This window comes from Fistularia commersonii, chromosome 17, assembly GCF_037954325.1.
Source record: "Fistularia commersonii isolate RoL2024-O1a breed Wild chromosome 17, RoL_Fcom_v1.0, whole genome shotgun sequence".
NCBI lineage: Eukaryota > Metazoa > Chordata > Actinopteri > Syngnathiformes > Fistulariidae > Fistularia > Fistularia commersonii.
Genome location: NC_141300.1, coordinates 13,277,501 through 13,305,000, shown reverse-complemented (window position 1 = coordinate 13,305,000; position 27,500 = coordinate 13,277,501). Strand labels below are relative to the sequence as shown.

The following is a 27,500-nucleotide window of genomic DNA, read 5'->3' as shown; positions in this document are numbered from 1 at the left end:
CTGTCCATCCATCATCCATATCTCTTCATTCATTCATTCATTCATGAATTCATTCATTCTTTCATCCATTCATTCATCCATCAATTTATCCATCCATCCTTCTGTCTGTCCATCCATCTATCCATCCATCCATCCATCCATCTATCCATCCATCCATCCATCTCTTCATTCATTTATCCATCCACCCAAAACATGCAGGCATTTCCTCTTCGGGTAGAAAAACAAGGATCAATGACGTTCATTCCCAACTCGGTTTGATGTAACAGTGTAAAAAGTGAAGATCCACGCTGAAGATCCCCGACCATAGAGTCCATCACGCCGGCCTCCCAACCTGCTCGTCTCGTCACGGTTGAAACAACACATCCTGAAAGATTCTCTCCATTTTGTTCCAATAATATCAAAGAGCAGGAGGTGGCACCGGGCCGCCGGTAGGGAAGGACCGGATGTGGAAAAAAAAAGAGTGGATGGGAAAGCGATGGAGCCGGGGGTGCGGCATGGGGGGATGAAGAGAGGAGCTGAGGAAGCGAGGGATGAGGTGGTTGACCCCCAGAGGAAGACGTCTGACAATGAGGATAGAGGAAGGGAAGGAAGGGTGACTCCAGAAGAGGCTAGATGATCCACTGCCCCAGTGGGGAGGACAGGCAATTACCAGTTGGGGCGGACGTGACACTGGGGTCGCTGTGCGTGCGTGTGGGTGTGTGTGTGCACATGTGTGTGTGTGTGTGTGTGTGTGTGTGTGGACACACTCAGCCTGCGCTAACAAAGAAACCAGGAAGAGGAATGTGGGTCTTGATAACTCAATGTCAAATGAGTGAGGCTTAACGTCTCCATTCCTGTTATCTGTCTCACTTTTCAATATATTATATGACATTTAGCAAGGGCTACACCCCCCACACTCACGTGTATATATATATATAAATGATTATGTTTCTAATCCTGCCTTGCTAAAACAAAAACAGCACCTCCTTATGAATAAGGAAATGAATGAATGAATGATTTAAAAGTATAATCCTATTTCTGTGTGTCTCCAATCCATTGTTTTCCTATATTTATGTTTAAGAGTCGTAAATACCGCCGTCTGACCGCCCGAGCGTTTCCGTGTGTTGTGTTTCCATAAGACATCTGCCGTTGTTGTTAGATTAATATTCCGACACGGCGTGATAATCCGGAGCGCTCACATGCACGTGTGTGTGTGTCTTTGTCCCGTTTGCAGAGGAGGGCATCAATCACGAGTGCAAGCTGTGTAACCAGATGTTTGATTCACCTGCCAAGCTGCTCTGCCACCTGATAGAGCACAGCTTCGAAGGCATGGGAGGTACCTTCAAGTGCCCCGTCTGCTTCACAGGTGAGGGGCCGCAATGTGCACGCACTCACACACACACACACACACACACACACACACACACCACACACCCACACACACACACACACGCTCACCTTCAAGGACAGCAAAATGGACAAAAGGTTACCAGTGTCCGGGATGCATGAATGCATGAACAACAATCATGTGATGATTTGTTTATTTAGATCCCGTCAACATAATTGTTATTTGATATATATGTCATGTATATATATCACATATATTCACATGTGTGTGTGTTTGTGTGTGTATATGTGAACATCCAAGCACTCTCACTTTCTCACTGGATTCCAGTCGATGGCAGGATGTTCACTTGTTCACACGCCATTCATACAAATAATCTTCATCACATTAATCAAAGTACGGCTGTAGATTAATTGAGATTAATCGGGACAGATTCATTCTTATTCATATATGTAAAAAATATAATTCATATATATGTGTATGTATACATATGTATGTGTGTGTGTATATATTTATGTATATATATTGTCCATGTTTTATTAAACTAAAGACCAGCCAGGTTTTTTTTCTTCTTCTTGTCCTTTGGGCTCAGCCACAGCCAATCATCTTCCTCAGTCTAACCCGCAGCCAATCATCTTCCTCAGTCTAACCCGCAGCCAATCATCTTCCTCAATCTAACCCGCAGCCAATCATCTTCCTCAATCTAACCCACAGCCAATCACCTTCCTCCATCTAACCTTCTCCTTGCACCACCTCAATCAAATCTTTGTGTTTGTGCGACCCAACATGCATCTGAGGGTTTTATACAGAGGGTTTCAAAAAAAAAAGTGCAGGGAAACAATGAAAAAGTAACTTTGCAATGTATTTTTTTTGCTTCAAAATTTGAAAACAAAATGATTTTTTGATGAAAAAACAACCAGTGACATTGTTAAAATTATCTTTTTGTTTCTTATCCTATAAAAACCACAAAACAATAGCAAAAACAGAAAAATGGGCAAAATTAAAACTATTGATTTAATAACCAGAATAGCCTTGTAAACATAACCCCCCTTATGCATGCTAACAATCCATTTTCTAATAAATTCTTGTGCCAAATTTTCCCACAGTGACACGATTTTCTCTCTTAACTCGACAATTTAGGGTGCCATTTCATTATTATTTTTTTTAATATTCACTTTCAATATTAATTCGTCATGTATTTTTAGAGGAACAGTTCATTACGTATAAAGATTTTTGTAATATACCTGTTAACCTCCTTTACACTAAAACAAAGGAAAAATTTGGACTTTGTGTTACTTCTAGGTAATGATTTTACTGGTCCGTCCCCCCTTGACATCAAATTAGGTCGTATGTGGCCCCCGGACCAAAATGAGTTTGACACCCCTGATCTAGAACATCTAGCAGCTCATGTGGAGCCTCAGCGTGGCCTCAAGCCTTGAGGAACATTCGCTATTTTCCTAAATCCAACATTAGGAGATGTCCTCTCGGGACGTTCTGCTGACAAACTCACGCTCGGAGGCCTGACGTGAGGAACCGTGTTTCCACGGGAACCAGCGGGGGGGGCGGAGCTAAAGGCTTCATGGTCAACTTAGACTTGCATTCTTCATTTATCACTTCATCAAACATCCTCCTTCCATCTCTCTCTTTCTTTCTCTCTCTCAGTTGATGGGTTTGTCTTCCCCTCTCCTCCTCTTCCCCCCCAGGTACACAGCAATGCTTTAAAACTTTAACACAATTCCTTAGTGGCTTATGAATTAGTAAGACGGGCACCGCTCCTGTGGGGGTGGGGGGGTGGGCTTAATAATTCAACACACACACACACACTCGGAGTGAAAACCAGAAGTTTACTGAGACAAAAGGAGAGCGAGAGAAAGGGAGGAAAGTATGAAACAAGGCTGGAGCAGAAGTTTTTTCAAGAAGAAAAAAAAAAAAAGAGATAATTTATTGATAAATATCACAAGGTCTGCTGAGGATAAGCACTCCCCGGTCCCCCCTCCCGCTTCTTCTTCTTCTTCTTCTTCTTCTCCACCTCCATCCTCTCACCCTTCCACGCTTCTTCATGTCTGCTCTTGGTGCTCCTGTGTGCAAAGCTGCGTGCAAAGCGTGCGGGATCTTCTCGGCCACCGGTGATCAACGCCTCGCTTTGCGGTTCGGTCTGAAGTTCCAGTCGATTAAAACCTTCAGACGTGAACCCTATCAGGCGCTGGCTGCGATAGGATTTCGGGGTTCGGCCGTCAGTGATGGGTTTTCCTTCTGCACGCAGTGTTCGTCCAGGCCAACAAGCTCCAGCAGCACATTTTTGCTGTCCACGGCCAGGAGGACAAGATCTACGACTGCTCCCAGTGTCCTCAGAAGTTCTTCTTTCAGACAGAGCTGCAGGTAGGTCCTCCTCATCGCTCGTCATGGTTGACCTTCCTCCTTGGTAATGATCTCCTCTACCATGATGTTAGCATCTGCTACAAAGATGCTGATAATTGGATACATGATCTCATCTTCTTATTCTTCTCCTTGGGGCTGCTTCCTTCAGGGGTCTCCTCTCACAACATCTAACTCCCTCACCATCCCTCCTCTGTCCGTGTCCAAACCATCTCTGGAACATCTCTGATGGACTCATTCCATCGCAAACCTAAAGGTCTCCCTTCCCAGAAGCCCTCGCTCTTCTCCACCATCTCCACCATCCTCTCCTTAACCTCTTCTTTCAAAGTCCAAACAACAAATCACCAAACTTCTTCTTCAACTTGCTCCCAGCACATGAACTTCACACCCACGTTTTGGCAAGCTACACATCATTTGCATCCAGACTTTGTGTGTGTGTGTGTGTGTGTGTGTGTGTTTGCGTCAGTGAAGATTGAAAACATCCTGTTGTTGGCTTAGCTCTTATCAGACTAGCGGCCTGTGAGGTGGACGGCGTCAAACATCTCCCCGTTAGCGTACCTCCAAACGTCCTCCCAGATGTTTGAGATGTTTGGAGACCATGACACCCCCCCACCCCCCGCTGGGGATCCTGGAGGACGCAACCTTCAGAAACACCCGTCCACAAACGGTGAAGATCCACACTGTGGATATCAGAAGAAGACAGAACAGAAAAACAAGTAGTTATTGAATAAACACACACACACAGAAAGATGGACACACACACACACACACACACACACACACACAAAGTGGCAGTGATATAGAGCTGGAGGTGGTGGGCATATGGCTCGCCAGTCCATTTAACAGCAGGGCGACTGCTGGACCCTGTCGGTTAATGTCCACACAAAGGAGCAACACACACACACACACACACACACACACACACATACACACACACACACACATGTACGGATTCATCAGCTGTTTCCCCAGGACCAGGCAGGAAGAGCAGCCTGCAGGAAGTCCACGTTCACTACCAGTGTTCGAAGCAAGCAGCAGATTACCTGCTGTATATGAGCAGAAAACTAGTGTTATTTTCTCAATGATGATGGAGGTGATCTTTAAGTTCCTGGTTGGAGGTCCGCTCCAGAGCTCCGGGTCCAGGAAGCTTCTCAGGAACCCGGGACCGTGGACCCTCAGCTCCCCGAACCATCTTAGCTCCTAATCTGAGGATGTTCTTACACTTCCATAGGAACTCATAGGTGATCGGTGGAGCTCATAAACCACAACCATTAGCAGTTACTTTGGTCCAAGATCTTTTGTCCTGCTGCGCCTCAGAGGGTTTTCCAGGGCTCGCAGAGGAACATCTCAGTTTTGGCCAGAATAAGTGTGGAGTTAGCTAAAGGCTAACAATGTTCTCCACTTGGCTAAGCAGTGCAGGGAGAAGATAAAAACACTCCCGACCATCTGATGGTCCATCTTATAATTCCATGAACGCCGTGTCAGCTTCACCTCGAAGGTGTCCACGTGGTCTTCCTCTTCTTCTTCCACGCTGGTTTGGTTCCAAATGTGGAGTTGAATGTGCACGTCACACCGCTCCCTGTGGAAAAGCACAGGTAGAAGGTTCCCATGGAGGAGGCTACCTCCTGGAACCGAAGCTGGCGAGACCTTCTTTGAACTCCTCCGTCTGAGAGCGATGCAGGTCAGGAGTTGGTCCGATCAAAACAGCAAAACGGTGTTTTGAGGCCACCGACTCTTCTATCCCTCCCTGGATGTTCATGGCGTCTCCTTCCCGGCTGCTTCCATCCATCCATCTCCTGGCCCTTTGGTCCAGATCCAAACCTGGTGACTCTCCGTCCGAGGCCGACCAGCTGCGGCTCTTAGGGAAGAGCTCTAAGTGGGCTAGATAGGGGGAAGGGGGGGGTAATGCTGCTTCTAGCTGTTGTCGTGTGTGTGTGTGTGTGTGTGTGTGTGTGTGTGTGTGTGTGTGTGTGTGTGTGTGTGGAAAGTGCTCTCCTAACAAGGTGCGGATGGATGAAGAAGGCTTTGGCTTCTGGCTCGTTCTCCTCCACCGTCTCACTCACACACACACACACACACACACACACACACACACACACACACACACCTGGGGGGGTCACTCACCATGGACCCCCCCTCACACACACACACACACACACACACACACACACACACACACACACACACACACACACACTGTCCTTCCCCATCCTTTCACTTCCTCCCTCTCCTCTCCTTCCTCCTTTCCTCTCTCTCCTTCCCTCGCTTCCTTGTTGTCTTCCCCGTGCACACCGCAGTCTCTCTCTCTCTCCTCCTGCCCTTCTCCTCCCTCCCTCCCTCCCTCTCTCCATCCCTCATCCCCCCATCCTGTCCCCGAAGAACCAGCCCCTATGCATATTTTAGCCCCTCTCCTCTCTTCCTCTCTTCTGTGCCACTCCCCAGTGCCCTATAAATAGTGCAGACGTAAGCTGGTAAATAAGAGATGTTTTGGTGTGTGTGTGTGTGTGTGTGTGTGTGTGTGTGTGTGTGTGTGTGTGTTTTCTGCGTGCGCGGCGAGTGTGTGTGTGAGGGTGTGTAAATAAAAAATGCCGCGGCCCTGATCAGTGAGGTCCTCCCGGATCTCCCTTGCTCTTTATTCCCAGACTTCACACACACACATTTCAAATTTCCCCCCCCTCCTCCTCTCTGTCTTCGTCTCTTTCTGTTATTATTGTTCGTCTGATTCTTCCCTGGGAGAACCCTCAGCTGATGCTTGAGGAGCATTTTGAATAGAGGACATCTTCTCTCGCTCTCCAGTCGGCGGCTTCCCCTTCGCGGAGCTGGCCTTCTGCTCTTCACCTTTATCAGATATTTCAGGGAGAGCAGGTTTGGAGGAGAGAGCGTCGGCCAGGAGGAGGGGAAGGGTGGAGAAGACGGAGGTGAAGAGCAAATATGGTGTCTGGTTTGGAGACCCTGAGGAAGCAGAGCTGGAGATGTGGAGGTTCCTCTACAGGAGTGAGGATCAGGAATGAGTCCACGTTAGATGTTCTGGAGATGTTTTGGACGTGGACGGAGGAGGGTTGGAAAAGATCTGGGTGGAAAGATGCTGAGGTTGGAGGAAGTCTGGAGGAAGACCAGAGAGGAGGTTTATGGATGAAGTGGAGGAGGACAGGAAGTTAGATGGGCGTGAGAGGAGAACATTGGACGGAGGGTGATGATTGGCTGAGGGTTAGATGGAGGAAGGTGATTGGCTGAAGGGAGCAGCTCTGAAGGAGAAGATGCCGATCAGACAGAATGGATGAACGGGCCAGTGTTCTTTCCGCCGGAGCGTCAGGTCCTCCCACCTGTTGTCCGTATCGCACCGGCGTTGGGGTCCGTGCACACACACACACACACACACACACACACACATGCTCGCAGAAACACGTAGCCTGCATCTTAGCACTTACCAAACATGCTGATCAATCATTTAAGGTGGAACCAATCACAACAAACAAAAAACACCAAAGGGTGAAATGTCACCTCGAAATGTCTGCGGTTGGAGGAGGGGCTTATTATGGTATGTCACGTGAAACACATACGCATGACAGGTGGCCGGGGGAGCGGCGAGCGGAGCGGGCGGTGTTTAGCAGTCTGTCTGTGAATAATGTTGTCTTTGTCTTTGTCGGAATCAAAGCGCCGGGCCGTCTCCCTCCAGCTGAATTATGGAAAGGTGTGGATGTGGATGAACTGGCAATGGGCTCTGCCTGTCTGCCTGTCTGTCCGTCGGCATCTAGGTGTTTCTGTCAGCCCTGTGAAGCCATATTGTTTACTCTCTGATCCACATGTCCCCTGGCTGTCTGTCTGTGCTCGTGTGTGTATGTGTGTGTGTGTGTGTGTGTGAGTGAATTTGATCCGAAGATCCCCTCGGCGTATCGGGGGGGAGAGTACTCCACCGCCCCGTAGCTCGCCGGGCGAGTGTGTTATTAGAGCGGGGACCTGGAACGCGTGAAAAGACACACACGCAGACACACAAACATCCCTCGCTCCCTGATTGGAGGTGTTAGCGTCAACGGGGGAGGGAGGGAGAGAATTTAATTCAAAACAAAAGGGAGAGGAGGCAGGCAGGCGGACGGACACGCAGACAGACAGACCGCCTCGACACCGCCACCATTTTGACGACCCCGCTAGTGAGTTAACGGACTTCCTCAGATGACGCCATGTTTTTCCTGGGAGCCTCGACTCCAAAGACATCGACGTGTGGCCACCGTGTGTATGTGTGTGCGTGCAAACTCTCGCAGACTTTCTGAAGACTTGCGCACACACACACACACACACACACCTTCATTCGAGGACTGGTATCGATGCAAAAGTGACATACTGAGAGAGACAGACACCCGAATAGAGCGATAAAGAGAGAGAGAGAGAGATGTAAACAGGATGGCGGGGGAGTGTGTGTGTGTGTGTGTGTGTGTGTGTGTGTGTGTGTGTGTGTGTGTGTGTGTGTGATGGGAGGGAGTTACAAAGGAATAACACAATGTGAGCTGGCACCTGGAGGGTTTATAACAGCTTGGACCATGTTCATGTCACTGTGCGTGTGTGTGTGAGTGTGTGTGTGTGTGTGTGTTTGTCAGAGACAGGTGAACAGAGGCAATGTGTCACTGAACAGGACAGACTCTGCATGGCGTGGTGTTCTATCAGCTATGCCAAAACACACACACACACACATACACACACACACACACGGGCACTCACACACTGCTTTCATTTGCCTGTTTCCAACAAAAAGCCGTGGTGTGTATTCCCACCTGATCTCCAGGCTTCTAACTTTCTTTCCACACCTTCTCGCTGTTCTGGCTGCATCACACTAACTCCAGAGCCCGTCGTCATTGCCCCCGCCCTCCCCACGCTTGGAGAAAATGTCCACACACCCTCTCGTTCTGCAGATATTCCATGTATCTGCTGTTTCCTGAACTAATTACCAATACTTGTTGCATGATTGCAACATCTCGCCGCTATTTCTCTTTTAGACGTTTCTATTCTTTCCTGAAGAATTTCTTCTATCTATCAATTCTCCTTCATATTTGGCCCCCTCTCTGCCTTTCCACACGCTGCACTTTATTTCACCTCATACCGTATTAGCCCTCAATGCCTCCTCCGTCCTCCCTCCATTAGCCATTCTGCGCGGTGCCGGCGATATGGTAATCAAACAAATCTGGGCCCCTCGGGGACACGCGGGGATTGGGTGTGTTCAGTAACATGACGGCAGCGCGGAAAAGCCAGCATGCTCTGCTGAACAGCGAGCTGTGTGTGTGTGTGTGTGTGTGTGTGTGTGTGTATTGGACAAGCGCATGTCTTTGCATTCATTTGTACATATGTAATTCCTGAAAGCATTTTCTCTTTTATATCTGCCATCTTTGATGATGGATTATGGCCATCTGTGTGTGTGTGTGTGTGTTTGTGTGTGAGTGTGTGTGTGTGTGTGTGTGTATGTTTGAGTGTGCATCTCTCCCTGCTTTAATATATTTTTGTACACTTTTTGTGTCTTGTCACCCATGTCCGCATTGCGTTAGCCCTCATTTGGCTCTCGGCCTCCGCGGTCCACACAGACAGCATTCTTCTGCGCTTAGAGTGTCTGCTTGTGTGTGTGTGTGTGTGTGTGTGTGTGTGTGTGTGTGTGTGTGTGTGTGTGTGTGGAGAGGGGCCTAGCTCATTCATTTTTTGCACATGTCTGTATTTCTTTCCATAATGGTGTGACTCAAAGGCGTCATGCTGCGTTCTGGAGTGATGGGCTCGCCATGCTGGAAGTGAGGTCACTTCCTCCTTTGTGTAACAGCCTCCTGCAGGGAGCTCTCACCTTCAGTCCACCCAAGAGCCGTGCGTGGGTCCGCACGTGTGTGTTTCTTGCACGCGAGCATCCTCCGCGCTGCAAGTGTATTTTCGGCTGTGTTTACTCGTCAAAGCCTGGCGGTTTAACGCCAGGAGCAACAGGAGAGGGGAAGTCCCTGGGGGAAGGGGGAGGAAGGGAGCGCTCTAAACAGGACGTGGCCAGATAGGTCACTCTGGGTGGGGGCAGGGTGTTTTGCAACAAGGCAGGGTTGGTAGAGTTCGGGAATAATCATTTTAGAATAATATGTAATTTGCAATGATTTAGGTGAGGAGGAGGAGGAGGAGGAGGAGGAAGCTGGAGGGGGGCGGGGAATACATGTCAGCGGGACACTGAGGGCAGGGGGGCGTTTATTTTCGATCCACTCCCGAGGCAGCATCCTGTCCTGGACGGGTGGAGCTAAAGACAAGCCAGGGAGCGGAGAGAGAGGGCTAGCCCATCTGCTCATCATACACACACACACACACACACACATACACATGCGCGTGCTCGCGCTCGGACACACACGCTCCGTTGGAAGTGTCAACTCAGAGCTATAAATACTCTATACCCAAAGAAGACCACAAGGCGACTGAGGTGATTTTTCATTTTTGTGTTTAAAAACAGCAGCGGAGATGGGGCACGTGCACGGGCACATGTGGCCGCACGCACGCACAAAAATGCACAGGCATACAACCAAACACTAAACACACAGGACATCTGCACCGCCTCCACATGCACTCACACACTTATTCCGATAAAAGCTGACTGACGAAGAAAGGAAATAAACAACTCACTTACTCACTCACTCACTCAGCCGCTTCGTCTCGACACCCAATGCCCGTTCACAGGCAGCTGATAGATCAGCGAGGTGCAGAAATGATATCCATCCTTGTTTCTCTCGTGTGTGTGTGTGTGTATGTGTGCGCGCGTACGGTGCATGCGTGTGTGTGTGTGTGTGTGTGTGTGTAGGAATTGTTGTGCATACTGCCCTTAGCATTGTGTGCCTGTGCATGTCTTCTTAGCCGCGAGGGCAAGCCTGTGAATGCAATCCCATGCGCGTTTATGTGTGTGTGTGTATGTGTGTGTGTGTGGTAGTGGTGTGTGTAGGTAATGCGACAGGGCCATATTTCCCCCGGGTCCCAGGGCTCTGCAGGCTTTGGACTTGCTCTCTCTAAGCAGTTTAGGAAAAACAATGACGGGCGTCTGCATCGACTGGTCTGGTCTGGAAGGCTGCCTGTCGTGACAAGACTCCACACACCCTCGAAATATAGAGAATATGTGTGTGGTGTGTGTGTGTGTGTGTGTGTGTATATATAAAGGGATGAGTCCTGGTTGTGATGCTGTCACACCATCCTTCTCTCAGTGAACATGATCCCTTTTAAGGCATATGTGGATATTCTAGTTGACACACACACACACACACACACACAAACACATCCAACCCATTTGTGTGGAATATATCAATTACTCCACTGTAGAGCAGATGTCACACTGTGACACACACACGCCTGATTGATTGCCACGCCGTGTGATCAATAACAAGTTTTCCATCAACAATGTTAAATGAAGAGGAGTAACTGGGACGGAGGGTGTCCTCTCCTCTCCTCTCCTCTCCTCTCCTCTCCTCTCCTCTCCTCTCCTCTCCTCTCCTCTCCTCTCCTCTCTCCTCCTCCCCTCCTCTTTTCTCCATCCTTCCTCTGCGTCTCTCCTCCCCCTTTCCTTCCTGTTATCATCCTCTTCATCAGTTATTCCACTCTCCCCTATTTCTTAATCCGCTGTATGCCATGAGACATACATGTCAAAGAGTGTGCAGATGATGTCAGCCAGATGTGTGTGTGTGTGTGTGTGTGTATGTGTGTGTGTGTGTGTGTGTAGCCTTGAGGGCCAGGATGGATCCTTGATGAGATGTTCTCGCTGCAGAGAGGAATGAGCCTGACCTCTTCTGGCCGGCGGAGGAAACGGAGCTGGTGGGCGCCGGCCGAGAGGCCAAGCTGGGGAGACGGGGTGGGGGGAGGAGGGGGGTTCTAGCATAATGGGGTCACAGAGTCCCGATGAGATCTGGTTTCTCATTGGAGTGAGCACGCACACACACACACACACACACACACACACACACACACACACACACACACACACACACACACACACACACACACGTCTGTTAGCTCAGAAAGACACTCACTCCTTATCATTGGTTATGTTACTTATTTCCACTCTCTGAAATCTACTACACTGATTGTGTGTGTGCGTGTGTGTGTGTGTGTATGTGTGTGTGTGTGTGTGTGTGTGTATGTGTGTGTGCGTGTGTGCGTGCGTGCGTGCATGCATGTGTGACAGAGCACAAGAGAATATCTCTCGCTTAGCCTCAGTATCCAGGCTATCCTGACCAGGGGAAAGCATTGGGTATTAATGCCCTACACACACACACTGGGACATGCACGCACGCACGCACGCACGCACGCACGCACGCACGCACACACACACACACACACACAAACACACAAACACACAAACACACGTGTACGGGCTTGGAAAGAGACACTTATTCCTCATCATCTGTTATGCTACTTATTTGTACTATGAAATCTCCTAGTGCGTTTGTGTGTGTGTGTGTTTGTATGTGTGTGTGCATGTCCCAATGTGTGTGTAGGGCATTAATACCCCTTGCTTTCCCCTGGTCAGGATAGCCTGGATACTGAAGCCGAGTGAGAGATATTCTCTTGTGCTCTGTCTCACACTCACACACACACGCACACACCAAAGGGCTCAACAAAACATGCACAGCAAGATAAGGGCCATAGAATGACAAATAAGTATTTATCTACCCCAAACCACGTATAATCCTTCACATTTCTTTCCCCATCCGCCCCTCCTCGCCCCTCGGCTCCGTTCATCCTTCCATCCCAGACTTTTTTTTTTCCCGCCCTCCCGTCCGTTGTTCGTTTCTGTCCTTTCTCTTCTCTCTGTAGTGGGGCCTATCTGTGTGTGAGAGTGATTAATCTGAGAAAGCTGCTTTTAGGGGTGGTGAGAGGAAGGAGGGGGTGCAGGGTGGGCGTTGATTGGGAAGATCTCTCTGGGAATTTTGTGTGCATGAGAGTGTGTCTGCGTGTGTGTGTGTGTGTACAAAGATAGGGAAGATTTCACAGGGAATTTGGATGTGTGTGTGTGTGTGTGTGTGTGTGTGTGTGAGTGAGACAGGCAGAGATAGGGAAACATTTCACTGGGAGAAAGCTGTACAGTCTTGGGAAAAAGGGGAAAGCGTCCGAAGGGAGGTGTCTCTGATGCGCGCACGCAAATACACACACACACACACACACACACACACACACACACATCATATATCTGTAGCATTGGACGTGATGCTAACTATGTTTGCTACTTGAAAAACCATGATTAACGTGAGTGTCGTTCCCGTTGTAGCTGATAGGCAGGAACCACAGAGGACTGATTGTGTGTGTGTGTGTGTGTGTGTGTGTGTGTGTGTGTGTGTGTGTGTGTGTGTGTCCATATGCATGCAGTGCTCGTGTCTGATAATAACTTTCAGTATTTTCTTTTCATTTACAAGCATTTGCATTTTCTTCTCACTCTTTTTAAAATAACTATGATACAAAGTTTATTTTAATGTTTAATATAATGAAAATAATTACAATAAATACAATAAGAATAGATTATCCGTATTAGTAGTAGTGTAGTATTAAGGGCAGCCCAGTGCTGCAGCGACGGGCGCTTCTGCCTCAGGCTAGAAAGTCCGCGGTTGGATTCCAATATTCTTGAATGATTTTCTGTCTCCATATGACTTGTGAATGAGAGGGTGAACGGTGGTATATCTTTATATTTTCAATTTGATTTGAACTTTCTTGTCATGACAGATATTAAACACAGGGCAACGGAATGCAGTTTAGCTTCTAACCAAACGTGCCAAAAAGCAGCAGGTGCAGAGAGAATAACTAAATTAACAATATGTACATGGATTATGAATTATCCATAATTTAAAAGTGTTTGCTATGAATGTATAGATTAAATGTAACAGGATAAGGACAGGAGCTATGGATGTGATCAGTTAAGCGATTCAAAAATACAGTAGAAATGATATTAAGTACAAGGATAAATACGTGCAGTCGCTGCCTGCCGAATGGTTGATGAATGTTTTTTTTTTTTTTTGTATGACGTGTGAATGGTTACACATCTCTCTACGCGTCCCCGTGACGGACCGCCGCCTCTGGCCCGATCACCCCTGCTTCTCCCCCGTTGGATTTGAATCTGGAGGCGCGCCGATGTATTTCCCCGCCGGACTCCCTTCTCCCGGGGAGGCCCGTCCGTAGCAAACATCTGCTCGGACGGAGATATGTAGAATCCGGGGTGTTGCCGTCGGACCGGAACGCCTCCCTCCCTCCGCCTCCGCCTCCATTCATCATAAATTGAGGAGGCCTCGCTGTCCGTGCTGTCGGAGGGCGGGTTGTGTTTCTGTTCTCCTCTGTTCTATTATTGGGCGGGGGGGTGGCGAGGGGGTGGAGAGGCGGCGAGCGAAAAGCACAATGCTCACGTAGCCCATTATTTCTCTCATCATGTGTTCTCCCCGTCCCCCTCCTCTCTCCACAGAACCACACACTGAGTCAGCACGCGCAGTGAGACCCGAAGCCCGGCAGGATCTCCCGGCTCAGTCGGGGCCCCCGACCCGGAGGCGGCGGGGGGCCCACATCTCCACATCAAACCCAATCAAAGTGTCATTTGCGACTCCCATGTAAAACTGTAACGATCGCGCCGCTGGGTGTGGCTATTAGGGGCGGCGGGGGGGACGGAATATTAATGGGATATGCTATTAAATAAAGAAAGGAGAAAGTGGGTGATAGAAATGTAAGAGTCGGAGAGAGGAGTGGAAAAAAAAAAAAGGTATTGTTCGTGCAGTATTTTTTATCGTCCCTGCTAACCCCCCCTTCCCTCACCGCCTCCCCCTTCCCTCCCCCCGCAGGTCATGCATTTTATTTTTCTTAACAAATAGAGAAGAATAAAGCGAGAAAACCCCTCTTTGTTTTTTTGTTTTTTTTTGGGATTATTTTTAATAGATGGTAGGACTGATCCTCTCTCTCTCTCTCTCTCTCTCTCTGTCTTTCTCTCTCTTTCTCTCGTCCCCTCAGTTGCTTATTGTATTCGACTTTTTAGGCGCCGATTTCTCTCCTTTGTTTCTTCGCCATTACGCGCTTCTTTTCTCTCTCATTTTTTGTACCTTTCAGTTATCGCTGTAAGTAGGTACTCGTGCCGTGTTGTGATTGTTTGCCGGTCGTAATATTCCCTCTCGTCCCCCCCCCCCCCAACCTACCCCCCACCCACCTCCTTTTTATGATTATTGTTATATATATATTTTTTTTCCTTTTTGTAATTACTATCAAAAAAAATAAAACAAAAAGAAATCAAACAAAATAAAATGCAGAAAACCGTACAGATGTTTTCATTTTTGGATTGGGTTTTCCAGTCTCTATGGGGCCGACGGCGGTTATTGTAAAAAAAAAAAAAAAAATGAATATCATCGATTTCAGTGCATCTGGTTTAATGACTGCTTTTTAAATGTGAACTAACCAGATTGCAATGATATAGTACAGACAAAAAAAATTACATAAAACAAATAAATAAATGACAAAGAAGTGTGTGTGCGGTGTGAAGTTATTGAAGATCTGCGCTTGCATGCATGATTATTTATTGCACGGTGGAGCCGTGATTAGTGCTTCTGCCTCACAGCAAGAAGGTCCCTGGTTCAATTCCCTTCATGCAAGGGGTTCATAGGAGACCCTGTATTGTCCAGACACGTGAATGATTGCGTGAACGGCCGCATGTCTCTAAATGTGGCCCTCTGATCGACCGGTCAGCCGGGATAGGCTCCGGCCCCGCTGCGACCCCAGGCTTCAGGAAAAGCGCTGTAGATAATGAATGAATGAGGCTGCTGCAGGAGCCTGTTAGCACGGCACAGGCGCTGACAACGGCCACATTGGGAATTTGGGGTTTTATTGATGATCCGAGGGATTATTATGGAGGATATAAAAGGTTTGCTGCCGTAATGCCTTGGTGTAGTTGCATATTTGATCCTCGAAACTCTCCAATATTACGCCGACTGACAAACAATCCAAGCTACATGAAATGCTAGTTCTGAGCATCGACCTGAGGAGGCTGCGTTCTGCAACGGCACCACTTAGATGGACATCTCCAGTTAAAAATACATATTTTCATGAGTTTCCCCGGTGCCACTGGACAAACACAGGATCACATATCTGCTCTTAGTCTGCTCTTTGGCTAAAGAATCCTTTTCTGAGATGAGATGTTCATGTCCAGCTGCTTGTTTTAACACATAAAAAGCAAGATAAGGGGCCTCTGGGATAGATAGATAGATAGATAGATAGATCAGTGCATGAATGATGAATGGATGGATGATAAAGTTAGTGGAGGGATGAATGAATGAATAAAGAGATAGATTGATAGATGTCCTACCTATCAATCTATGTACTATGTATTGGAAGTTTGGCATCAGCAAGTGCAAACAGCAGTTAGAAAGTGACACATATATAAATAAGCATATTTGTCTAACATCCATTCCCAATATTTACATGGATATACAATGTCTTTGTTTTTTTTTTTTAGTCATTTCTAATTTTTAATCGTGTGTGTGTGTTGTTTCACCGTCTCCAGCCGACAAGGAAGAGATACGGAATAAAGTGCAAAACCGAGTAAGCTTGTGAACATACAGGAACTACTCTAGAAAGTTACTGCGCCAGAAAATAACTTATCTAGAAAGTATCTATTCAAGAAGGTAACTTCTCCACAGTATCTACTCCAGGCTAACTTCTCTAAATTAACTAGATTTTATAGAGTGGATCAACAAGAATTAACAGTTGCAAGTCGCTACTGTAGTCAGGATCTGTGACAGACAGTAACTACTACAGGAAGTTACTACACTAGACAGTAACTAGAGAATCTCTCTACTAGTGATCCTGAGGATAACTAGTACTCCGTAGAGGTAACTGCTATTGTCAGTCGACCCCTTACACTTTTCACGATACCCGCACAATGCAGACGGTCCCTGCCACTTCTGACAGCTGATCCAAAATACAAACAACGCGAGTCAATTTAATTCAATTACATACGATCAACGTCGTGAACGATTGAAAGAGTGATTTCGCTCAAAGTGTTGAGTAAATTCTGGTTCATCCTTTGAATGACTGCCATTTGAGGCGGTCCGAAGTTTATGACGGAGGACCGAGCAAAGATATAGGTCTGTGTGTCAGCGCAGCTCCCTGCGCTTATTTCCGGGTGGAGCGAGTCGCCTCCGCCGCTAGCATCACCCGCCCTCCGTTGCTAGCATTAGCCACCTCCGCCGCTAGCATCACCCGCCCTCCGTTACTAGCATTAGCCACCTCCGCCGCTAGCATCACCCGCCCTCCGTTGCTAGCATTAGCCACCTCCGCCGCTAGCATTAGCCACCTCCACCGCTAGCAGCACCCGCCCTCCGTTGCTAGCATCGGCCACCTCCCCCGCTAGCATCAGCCCCTCCGCCGCTCCCCTCCCTCCAACCTCGGGCGTCCAACCGGCGGAGGCCGGGGATCACACGTAGCAGAGCGGTTATCGATCCGGGTTCGATCCGCCATTGATGTCTTATAGCTGAAACCCAAAGCGGCGGGGGGAGGAGGAGGAGGAGGGGCGGGCAGCGGGCAGGAGCTATGGCGGCGTCGCTTCTCTCCGAGACCGACATCAGGCACCGGTCCATGGCGGAGGAGGATCCGAACGGGAACGAGCACGGGGCGGCGGCACGCAGCGCGGCGCCTCGCTGGGGACCGCAGCACGCCGGGGCCCGGCAGCTAGCTAGGCTCTACTCTCCCGGTGAGCACCGACTCAGTGTTATTGTTGTCATGCGGTCACTGGTGTGTTTGAGCAGAAGGTTGGGGTGAAGGCCTGATGAAGATGATGAAGATGTTTTGTGGCTCTAGCCAGGTTCTGCCCCGATACCTGTCAGGTAACCACTTCTTCAGGTGAACACCCCAAAAGACAGATCTCCAGTCTCACAAATCTTAAATGTATCTGAAAATTGACGAGAACCATGAAGTTGTCCACCTCAGCTGGTGGAGGTCCCTGGACCAGCAGGTGTCGGCGGGTCATCCAGGGGTCAATGAGCACTTGCTAAAGCATCTGAGTGTGTTTGAAAGCGACGAAGGTTTGCAGGCTGTGAACTGATATAAGGAGGTAACTCCACCTGCAAGGGGGAAAACGGTTCAATCCCCAGCTATGAACTGAAGTGCCCTTGGCCAAGACTCTGAACCCCCTTACTTCTCCATGTATACACACAACTTGCAGTTTCACAGTGCTTTACACTATATGGCAATCTTGCATTCACATTTTCAATCATGCACATGCACAAACACACACACCCAGACAGGAAGGGCCAGGAATCGAACCGGCAACCTTCCAACGAGTGGATATGGCAGTCCAGTCTGGTTGGAACATTGCATCCTGTGTGTGTGTGTGTGAGAGAATGCGATTTAATATAAAGTGTTTTGGAAGCGCTCTATAATTAGAGACCTTTCAGCGGTAGAGCCACAACTGCCTATTGAGGTCTAAATGGCGGCTGTAGACCTGGAAGAACTTTCACGTGCCTTTGTGTCTTGTTTCCCAAATTTGGTCTGAAAGCTTCCCGCGTTAATCCGACTTTTTCGATAACAAGCAGTTTCTGTAATGTATTGGAAAACTCTGCTCCAGCTGGCAGCCCTCGTAGACACCGACACTTCCCCTGAGATTGGTGTCGGGCTGCGGTTACATGTGCGTGTGTGCACATACACACACACACACACACACACATACACACACACACACACACATGCACTCCTACTGTGAGCTTGTCAGACACTAATGTGAGTGAAGTGCAGCCTCTCGGCACCCAAAACTAACCACTTTAAGTGTACAGATACCACAATATTCCATTGCAGTAATATTTTGTAGTAGTAATAGTAAAGTATTGCTTATGTATTTTCCTTCATTGTAAAATCCACAGGGTGCATGATGGTGCAATATTTAGTGCTGCCCTCTGACTGGGGTTCCTCAGGGTTCCTCCCACAGTCAGAATACATGCAGGAGTTTTTGGGGAGACGCTTACACTGTCCACACGAGTGAAAGGGTGAATTATTCGTATGTGAATATATGATATAGGAATGAGGGTGTGAACAGTTGTCTGTCCTGACCCCGAGGATTGGTTCCAGTCCCTGACCCTGTTTGCAGAATAGGCGGCACAGCCAATGAATGAAGAACTGAATGCGAACTTGTCAGAATCTTCTTGTGGTGGCAACTGGACTTGAATTTCTTCGCTTGAAGACATAGTTTCCGAATATAACTGCCCGGGTTTTGGGTGGGTCCAGGTTATGGTGGCTTGTTATGGAAATTGCTAGTTTCAGCAGAAACTAGGTCTAAGGGGTTTGTCATGCTAATGGGGGTGTCGTTCGTTGGGGACAAAATATACAGCAAAGCCTCTCGGATGAGGCTTCGCTGTGGAGAAAGTGGAGAAATTCAAGTCCAGTTCTCACGACAAGAAGACTTTGACAAGTATTCGCCATGACCTGGATGACTGAGAACCTCCACAGACAGACCAAATGTAAAATTCACCTGCATCCCAGTTCAAGTGAGGCTATGATGAGGTTTCTAACATTATGGCTGTGTGTGTGTGTGTGTGTGTGATGACCCGGAGGCTTGGTGTAGTGATGTGCATTGGGGTCGTGTGTAATGTTTTTCCTGTCAGCTGAACCTGTTTGTTTCTGTTTTCGTTGTTCCCCTCTGAAAACCTCCGTTCTGGGCTTTGTGGTTGACCTTTGCGGTTCATCACTGCTATTTGCTTTTAGTGACTTGTGCTCAATATGTTTGACCTGTGCCCGTTTGTTCAGCAATGCTTGTGGAGTGGGATCCACGTTTGTTTTGTCATCAAGCTGTGTAAAGAAGACATCGAGTGTATCCTCTGACATTTGAGCTCTATTTAAATATTGTGGTACTTGAGCTTATTGCGTTGATGTCCAGCTGCACTGGATGCCAGCTAAGAGATGGAGCTGATCGATTTGACAGTGAATTTGCATTCATGTGCCTGGCTGTGTCGACAGCACAATGTCAATTTCGGAGGGTTTGTAAATGGTTACGTTCCTGGGACGCTACATTCACCTGTCTTTTGGGATCGAGACTGCCTTGCAGTTATTGAAAAGCTACAGCTTTTTGGACCTCTTTCACATCTTCACTTCAGGTCCCTCTTCAGCTCCATTCATGTTTCTTGCACTGTCTGTCATTCATTCATTCATGAGCCTGGGGGAGCCTATCCCAGCTGTGATTGGGTGAGAGGCAGGGTTCACCCTGGACCAATCACAGCGACACATATAGAAACATACAACCATTCACCCTCTCATCAACACGTCATTCTTTTATTGTTTGTTGTATTCTGAATCTGCGAAAGAAGATGTAGACGTAGCTTCTTAGCACAAAGTTCTACCATAGCCCAACTCACTGGGATCCAAAGGACCTAAATATTGGCCATTTGAGAAAAGTAGTCATCAAAAGCATTCAAAGCAAATAGCAACTATCATTTCAGGTGCAAAGATGTATAAGAAGGAAATCTAAAAGTGAAGCGAGTAGGTTGGCCCGCGATCTGCACAAAGTTTGCTCATCCCCAACGCAGTTTTTTGTGCTGGACAGACATCCCATATTATCAGTTCATCCTGCATCTTCTGAACAGCTGTGTTCAAGATCTCTGCAAAACAGGCTTTTGCCTCAGACAGCGCCGTACCAGTTGTGCATCGAGCTGGACTGCGCCGCATTTTGCCCAGCCATCTGCCCTGCCTCACACTTCGCTGAGCATTTTAATTGCCTCGAGTCGGCCACTTGTTAAAAACTTCCGAGGATAGTAATGATAATCAGTGAAAATTGAAGCTCGCACTTCCAGGCGCACATCGTGAAGGTCGTCGGAAGGCGGAGGACTTGTCCGAGGGTTGGCGCATCCATCTAAAGAACTCCCAGCACGTCCGATGACAAACACGCATTTTCCAACCTTTGTGTGCACGCCATGGTGACGGTTACAGTTATGACCATCGTGAAAACAAACATCAGTTATAACAAAACCTAAATTGCAATGAATAATTGAAGCAGATTATTTCCGCTTTGTTCGTCTGGCGCTGAAAGTAATGTCAAAGAATGCTATCCTGCGCATTTTCATCCGTGTGCCAAAAAGCAAAAGTCATGGGAGTTTGGGACCATTGTGTAGAGCTAAAGCGGTTCGTGTTTCCAGCCCAACCAGCTCTGTTCCTCCAGTAAATTAAAGAGTGAGTTAATCGACTATTAAATGAACATACCGGCTCTAAAGCCCCAAATTGTATTCGTGGGTTTGTCATGATTTCACAGCCTTTATAAACATGACAATGTTATCTGCATACGTGTTGGGAGAAGCTGTGGGCCCTGGAAGTGCTAGCAAACATATTAATGGGCTGTGCTGTGGCGCAGTGCATAGCACGCCTAGAAGATTCCTGGCGGTCTCTTCGTGTTCTCCCCGTGCAAGGTTTCCCTCAAAGTTTCTCTAAACTTCTTCCCAGAGACCAGACACCATTCAGTGGGCTAATATAAGGCTAATTTGTCCATAGCCGTGATTGCCGGAGATCGAGGGTGAACAGTTGTAGTCCTTTATATGCAGCCCCTGGCCCACAGTCCGCTGGGATTGTCCCCAGGATGAGCAGATAGATAGTTAAAAAAATGAATGAATACATGAATATCGTCCAACTTATTTCTCCCCTGTTTTGACAACAGACCCGTGTTTGTATTGTACTGGTTGCGTTCACTTCGCTAGTTTGTTGTCGCGTCGCCGACGGACAGCAAAGAGGATCACGCTTGCCTTCGGGGGTTCCGACGCTTCATCCCCTCTTAACTTAGCGGGCTTAGTTAGCCAAATCGGTGTAAAAATAGCTCGGGCAACATCATCGTGACGTAAGAGGAATGTTACGCAATATCAGTTAATGCCGTTTCACCGTTGTTTCGTAAACCTTGATCCAGATGATCGGGATGGACCACGGCTAGCTTTTGATAACTTTCACCAGGCGACAGTTTTTAATAGAAGACCCATTAACTGGAGTCCAAAACAACTGACCTGTGCGATCTGTCTATCTAACTTTATATCTTTAATGATAATGAAATCTTCTTCTTTCGGCTTTTCCCGTCAGGGGTCGCCACAGCGAGTCAACTTTCTCCATCTAACTCTATTCTCTGTATCCTCCTCTCTCACACCAACTACCTTCATATGCTCAGCAATAATAGTGAAATCTGACAGTGTCGCCGTCAGATTTCAGGATATAGGATCAATCCATGACGGTTTTACCTGGACATTTCCCTCCACGGGACAGCCTTTTATTTTGTTACGTGTCATCATTTCCGTCGTGACCTATGAACAGTATGCTTCACCTGACAATCTTAACATTTCGGAAATTGTTCTGCGCGAAACCTATCCTACTGTTATCGGCGTGTTTGTGTGCGTTTTGTAATTTTCCCTCTGTGACTTTTAGCAAATGTTGTGTAGCTGTTTATAATTTGGTGCTTTTAATGGCCGGGGAGCGGAAAGCGGCAAAGGCGAGGGGACATCATCAAAATGGACCGGTCCCTTTGGGTCACAACCTTTCAGATGTCACGGTTGTCTCAAAGACGGAGCTGTAATCATAGAGCAGAACGTGGCCGCCTGTAATTTTTAGTGTTCTGACCAGGTAGGTCTCAAATGACTTCTAGATTTTCCTCATTTCAGCCAAAGGGCACAGCAGGCTGCAAGTGGTAGACATGTTCCGCAACGCTAACAATGCCGGCAAGCCATTTTACGAAAACTTGAAAGCAGAAATGTTCCCACATGCTGACAAGTGTCTGTTAAAGAAAAATAAACAGCAAAAATTCAAAATATCAAAGTGTCCATTTAAGGGAGCACCACGCTGTTATGTGCTCAGATGTTTGGGTCCAGTTCAGTGCCGGTAGGAGGTAAATCTAAATAGCAGTTTGGCTTGTTAGAGTTTGGAGAAGTTAGATGAGGCGTTGGCGATGCTCCATAGAGCCAAACATGGGCTCATTACGGCAAAGCTAGCATGGACAAACAGCTGGATGCATCTCACTCTTGCTCTGTCTCCGGGTCTCTCCATCTCTCTCACCGACTCTCTCTTCATCCCCTTGTCTCTCCTCGGCCCTCCCTCATGTCTGAAGTATCACGGTCCGCCGACTTCCCCTCCTCTCACGCCGGCTCACATTGTTTCCCGTCTGCTCGCCGTGCTTTGCGAGACATCTTAGTCACACGAGCAGCATGTGTGTCTCTGAGCTCGCCTTTGCAAGAGTGTGTGTCTGTATGCACGCATGCATGCGTGTATGTGTGTGTGTGATACTGAGCCTTGTTCAGATCACCTGACGCTACACACACACACACCTCCGGTTGAGTCTTTCCTGCCATAAAATCCTCTATAAGCACCAAACCATTAACCGACCATTTATTAGATAAACTACTTTGTGTAGCAAAGAGGTTAACAGTACAACATATTATACATTTTGAATTTATGCGCTAACTGCAGCCGCACAGCCAGCCCGACATTTTTATTATGGTATGTATCAGAGCTCCGCCGGGACTGGATCCATACCGGCAACTGGAGTCAGAATTTGAATGTAGATAAATTAGACGGGTTTACGGGAGCCTTTTTCCTTTCGGCCCGCGAACAATACAGCAGAACCTCGGCTTCGGAGATGATGTTGGAGCTCATTAGTCAATCTGCTCGTATATCAACATCAATCTCCCCGTTACAATGAATTGAAGAAAAAATGACTTTATCAATCACAAATAATGTCTGAAAACAATAATATGTATTGAAAGGTAATGTAAATAAATAAAGTGATTTTATTAAGTGTATTTACACTGAAGTTGGTGTTGGTGGAGGAGTTTGCCTTTAACTTTACTTCCTGGCTACACTCTTAACCCTATAATGTGCTGCTAACTGTAACGTGCACACTTTACTGCACTTTATGTCTAAACTCCATTTATGGTCGGAGTGAAGTGGCAATTCTTTCTAAAACCATCGAACCGTCCTGGACCGGCTTTGAACGACTCTTCCGGTGCCTCGTCTGTCGACGTTCCCGCCGTCCGCCGCACCAAATCTCCGTTACCTGTTACCCGTTGTAAACTCCACAACCTTGTTTATGTTTTTTCCACGATCCCACGAACCCATGATCAGATCTTGGAAAACTCCAAAGTGGATGCAATCGGAAGTCAAAGTTCCGTTGTATTTGCCAGCAGCCGTCAGCACGTTTACACTTTATCTCCTCCAGGTGATCTGATCAGGAGCCATTTGAAAATGTGGAACAAGGTTACATGCAGTCATGTGATTTCCTGTCACACGAGTTTAACAAAAGTGAAGTGTCACACCCTCGACAGAGAGAGCGAGTGAGTGAGAGTGAGAGCTGGAGCGACGCGACTGAAACCAAACATCCAACCGAACTGACTTTGTCACTCCACACACACACACACACACACACACGCAAAGCTGTGGTCCCTTGATTGCTGACCCCAAGGTCAGGAAGGTCAAGGGGTTAGAATCCGTACGAACATGTGGACCCTCAGGGTCACACGACACGTTTGTGACCTGTGTGTGTGTGTGTGTGTGTGTGTATGTTCCCACGACACTCTTATAAGATGGGTTCAGGACATTTGTGAGTTTATGATTGAGCAGCCCCACGCCTGTCTTACTAGATACTAGATATCCCAAATTACGGGACGAACATTGTTCTCGGTGTGTGTGTGTGAGACAAGACGCTGACCTGCAATGCCCCGGCACAGTCAGGTGTTAAACTTCTCTGTCCACTCTGTCGGTTATACGGTGACCGTCTAGACATCAGCAAATTTGGGTTTTAATTATTCTTTTTGGGCAGTGACTGCTGGGTTTGAAGCTCCTCAGAAAAGTAGCGAGCAGCAGCACCGGAGGCGAGGCGGAGTGTGTGCTCCCCGCAGACACATCTGGAAGGCGCGCCGTGCTACCGATGCATCGGTAATAAGACCTGTTAGATTGTCGTCCACGGACCGGCTGACAGACTGGAGGGGAGCGCGCTGCCAACACACACAAGCGTTCGCGCGCAACGTTGACACACACCGACTGGACGCGCACACACTCGCTCTAGGCGAGCCTTCTAGGCAGGATTTTGCGAGTGACCTTGAACAAAACACGAGAGGAGCTAATTTTTTTTTTCTTTTAATATTCTGTGTGTGTGTGTGTGTGTGTGTTTAATTATCGTTATGAGAGCCGCAGATGAATATGGTGGATGCGGAAAGCCCAGGAGATGAGGCGATGTGGCATATGACACACACATACACACATATACGTGCGCACGATGGGATCTGTCCATCCTTTTCTGTGTCTTCACAAGGGAGTTGGGTTGGAGCAGGACCTACTTACACTGGCTCTCATGTGGGTTAAAGTGTGTGTGTGTTATTTTGCCTACATATATGCATCTGTTTCCCCCGTGTGCATCAGTGTGTGTGTGTGATTGTGTCGGAATGCAGTTATTGAATCTCATTTGCCACATTCCTCTCTTTGTTGCTGCTGAATCTACAGGGTAATGGATTTATTAAGTTTGGAAGGAGAGGGAGACAGAGCGCTATCGTCGTCTGCGTTATGTGTGTATCTCTGTTCGTGTGTGTGTGTGTGTGTGTGTGTGTGTGTGTGTGTGTGTACTTTGTGTTGATGTTGGTTTTTGTGTGCGTGCCAATAAGTGTGTGTGGGTGAGGGTGGGGGGTGGGGAGGGGGGGGGAGCCATGTGTGTTTGCTTGCGTCCCTGTGTTGTATACTGTTGTTAAGCGCACTGTGTGTGTGTGTGTGTGTGTGTGTGTGTGTGTGTGTGTGTGTGTGTGTGTGTGTGTGTGTGTGTGTGTGTGTCCCAAGTTCTCCAGTCCGCTGAGATCAGATGAAAGGAAGGAGGCCTGTGACTGATCCACTCTTTCTGAACAAGGGAATTCAACCCCCCCCCTCCTCCCCCGTTCCCTCCCTCCCTCACCCCCTTTGTGTGTCTCGCTCTCACCCCATCTTACCCTGTTCCTGTCATTCTCCCTCACTGTCTCTCTCCCTCGCCTCTCTCTCGTCTCTTTCATTCTCTTTCTCTCTGAGCATGTGACCCACTTTTACCACCCACATCCCCCCCACCACCCTTTTTCCAAGTCCCATCTGAAGACGGTCTGCAGAGAGCAAACCGAGGGACACACAACCGGAGACGCGCACGGAGTGAAAACACTTTCAGAGTTGTCTGAATGCCGCTGGAACGCGCCGCGTCGTCCTGTGTGATTTTTTTTTTTTTTTTTTTGTTTTTTAAACATTTTTATTAATTTTCTGTCGCGCCTCGTGTTTCAGCGCTTTGTGCGAATGAGCGTTTGCTAAGACGGGATGGCGGGGAGCGTCTGCAGCCCCGGCCCTGGGTCTCTCGGCCGCGTTTATCAGAGGGTTTTCAGGGTGCGACCAAGGCCGACCCGCTTGTTTTGTGCCACATTTGTGTTTTCGTGTGTGCACGTCTGCCACCCACTGTGATAATGCGCACAGGTCCATCGGTGGTGTGGGGGGGGAAAAAAGGAAAGTACTGTTTTTGTGCACTTGAACACTTAGAACGTGACCTTTGGTCTCCTCACTTGTTGACCAGGCCTGGTTAATGTCACCAGGGATTATCCCGCTCATCCATTCACCAGTTGTGCAAACTAATCATGGTCATCTTTTTTAGATGAATTACCTGAAGTTAATCCTGAAACTTGGTGCAGCTCTTTTTAATCCATACTTGATATCAGTACTCTTTTTTTTTTTTTTTTGCATTTTTCTGGCTCAAAAAAAGATGCATTTTCAGAAATCTCTGATCAGTTATCAGTTCATTAGTTCATTCATTTTTTCATTCATTGATTGTTCAGGCCACTTATCCTTCACATAAGGGGTTGCTGGCGAACTGCAGCCTTTTTTCTGCTAGCTTCTGTTTCAGGTCAGGCGACGATGAATCCTTGACCTTTGACCTTGTAGTCAAAGCAGGAAATATCTGCATGCATCAAACTGTCTACAGTGACACCTGCAGTGCCTCCAAAGCCTCAAACGTCCAACTTCAGCCACTTCACCTGCAGATGTGAAATCCAAAACCAGAACTGAGGTGAAACATCGGACGGTCTCTCTGAAATTTGGTTTGCGGCTAAATCAGGAAAGCCTCCAAAGCTGCATGTTCAGCTCTGCATCTGCATTTTTTTTCCCCTTTCCCGGAATGCCACCGACTCCAGGAGCTCCCGGAGCAGCTGGAAAACCCACATTCAACCTTTGTTCTGTGGAGGAACAATCACCGAAGCTCCTGACAGTGTGACTTCCAAGGTCCTGCACCAATTGTTTTCCTTTTGTTTCTGCACCCCTGCATGTGTGCTCGCTCCAAACCCCCAGGAGAAGCGGTGATGAAAAGAGGGGAGTCAGTGTGAGCAGTGACTCCACCACCAGTTGAACGTCACCGGCACCGACGCGGGGCGGCGGCGGCGGCGGCGGGGCCGAGCTGCCGACTTCAAAGAGAGCCATGAAAACATGTGTCCGTGTCCTCTTGCTTCTCTGGAGACACGGCAACAAACAGGATCCCACGATAGCGCCGGGCTCCACTGGGCACCGGAGCCGCTCAACACGCGGGCCCATGCATTTCGCGAAGGTTGAAGTCCAAGCGGGCGTTTCCGTCACTGGTCGCCGAATACTGATGTGATGAGCGACTGGACATGAAACACCTGGATGGGAGGAGGGAGACGTTGATTTGCTTTGGTGACGCCCTGAAGAGAGCAAGAAGGAGAAGAAGGAGAACAATGTTGTGAAAAGTTAGCTTTGCCTTCACCGTGCGGGCTTCGCATGCAATCTAATCCTTTTTCCTATCCTATTCACACACACACACACACACACACACACACTCTGACACACACAGCAC

At 47.9% G+C, this 27,500-nt stretch overlaps 2 protein-coding genes across 5 annotated transcripts in view; both read left to right on the top strand.

Annotated features, from left to right (window-relative positions):
- Nucleotides 1-14,964, top strand: part of znf423 (zinc finger protein 423) — a 112,864-nt gene extending 97,900 nt beyond the window's left edge. For all 4 annotated transcript variants that reach the window (XM_086163751.1, XM_086163749.1, XM_086163752.1 and 1 more), the window contains 3 exons: nt 1,214-1,345; nt 3,588-3,703; nt 14,127-14,964. In XM_086163751.1, coding sequence (XP_086019877.1) covers nt 1,214-1,345; nt 3,588-3,703; nt 14,127-14,156 — 278 coding nt within the window. In that variant the 3' untranslated portion in view covers nt 14,157-14,964. The remainder of the gene's footprint in view (nt 1-1,213; nt 1,346-3,587; nt 3,704-14,126) is intronic.
- A 1,909-nt stretch (nt 14,965-16,873) lies between these two features.
- The window catches only part of peds1a (plasmanylethanolamine desaturase 1a), a 32,363-nt gene continuing 21,736 nt past the window's right edge, over nt 16,874-27,500 (top strand). Inside the window, exon 1 of the mRNA XM_086163274.1 lies at nt 16,874-17,390. Coding sequence (XP_086019400.1) covers nt 17,231-17,390 — 160 coding nt within the window. The 5' untranslated portion in view covers nt 16,874-17,230. The remainder of the gene's footprint in view (nt 17,391-27,500) is intronic.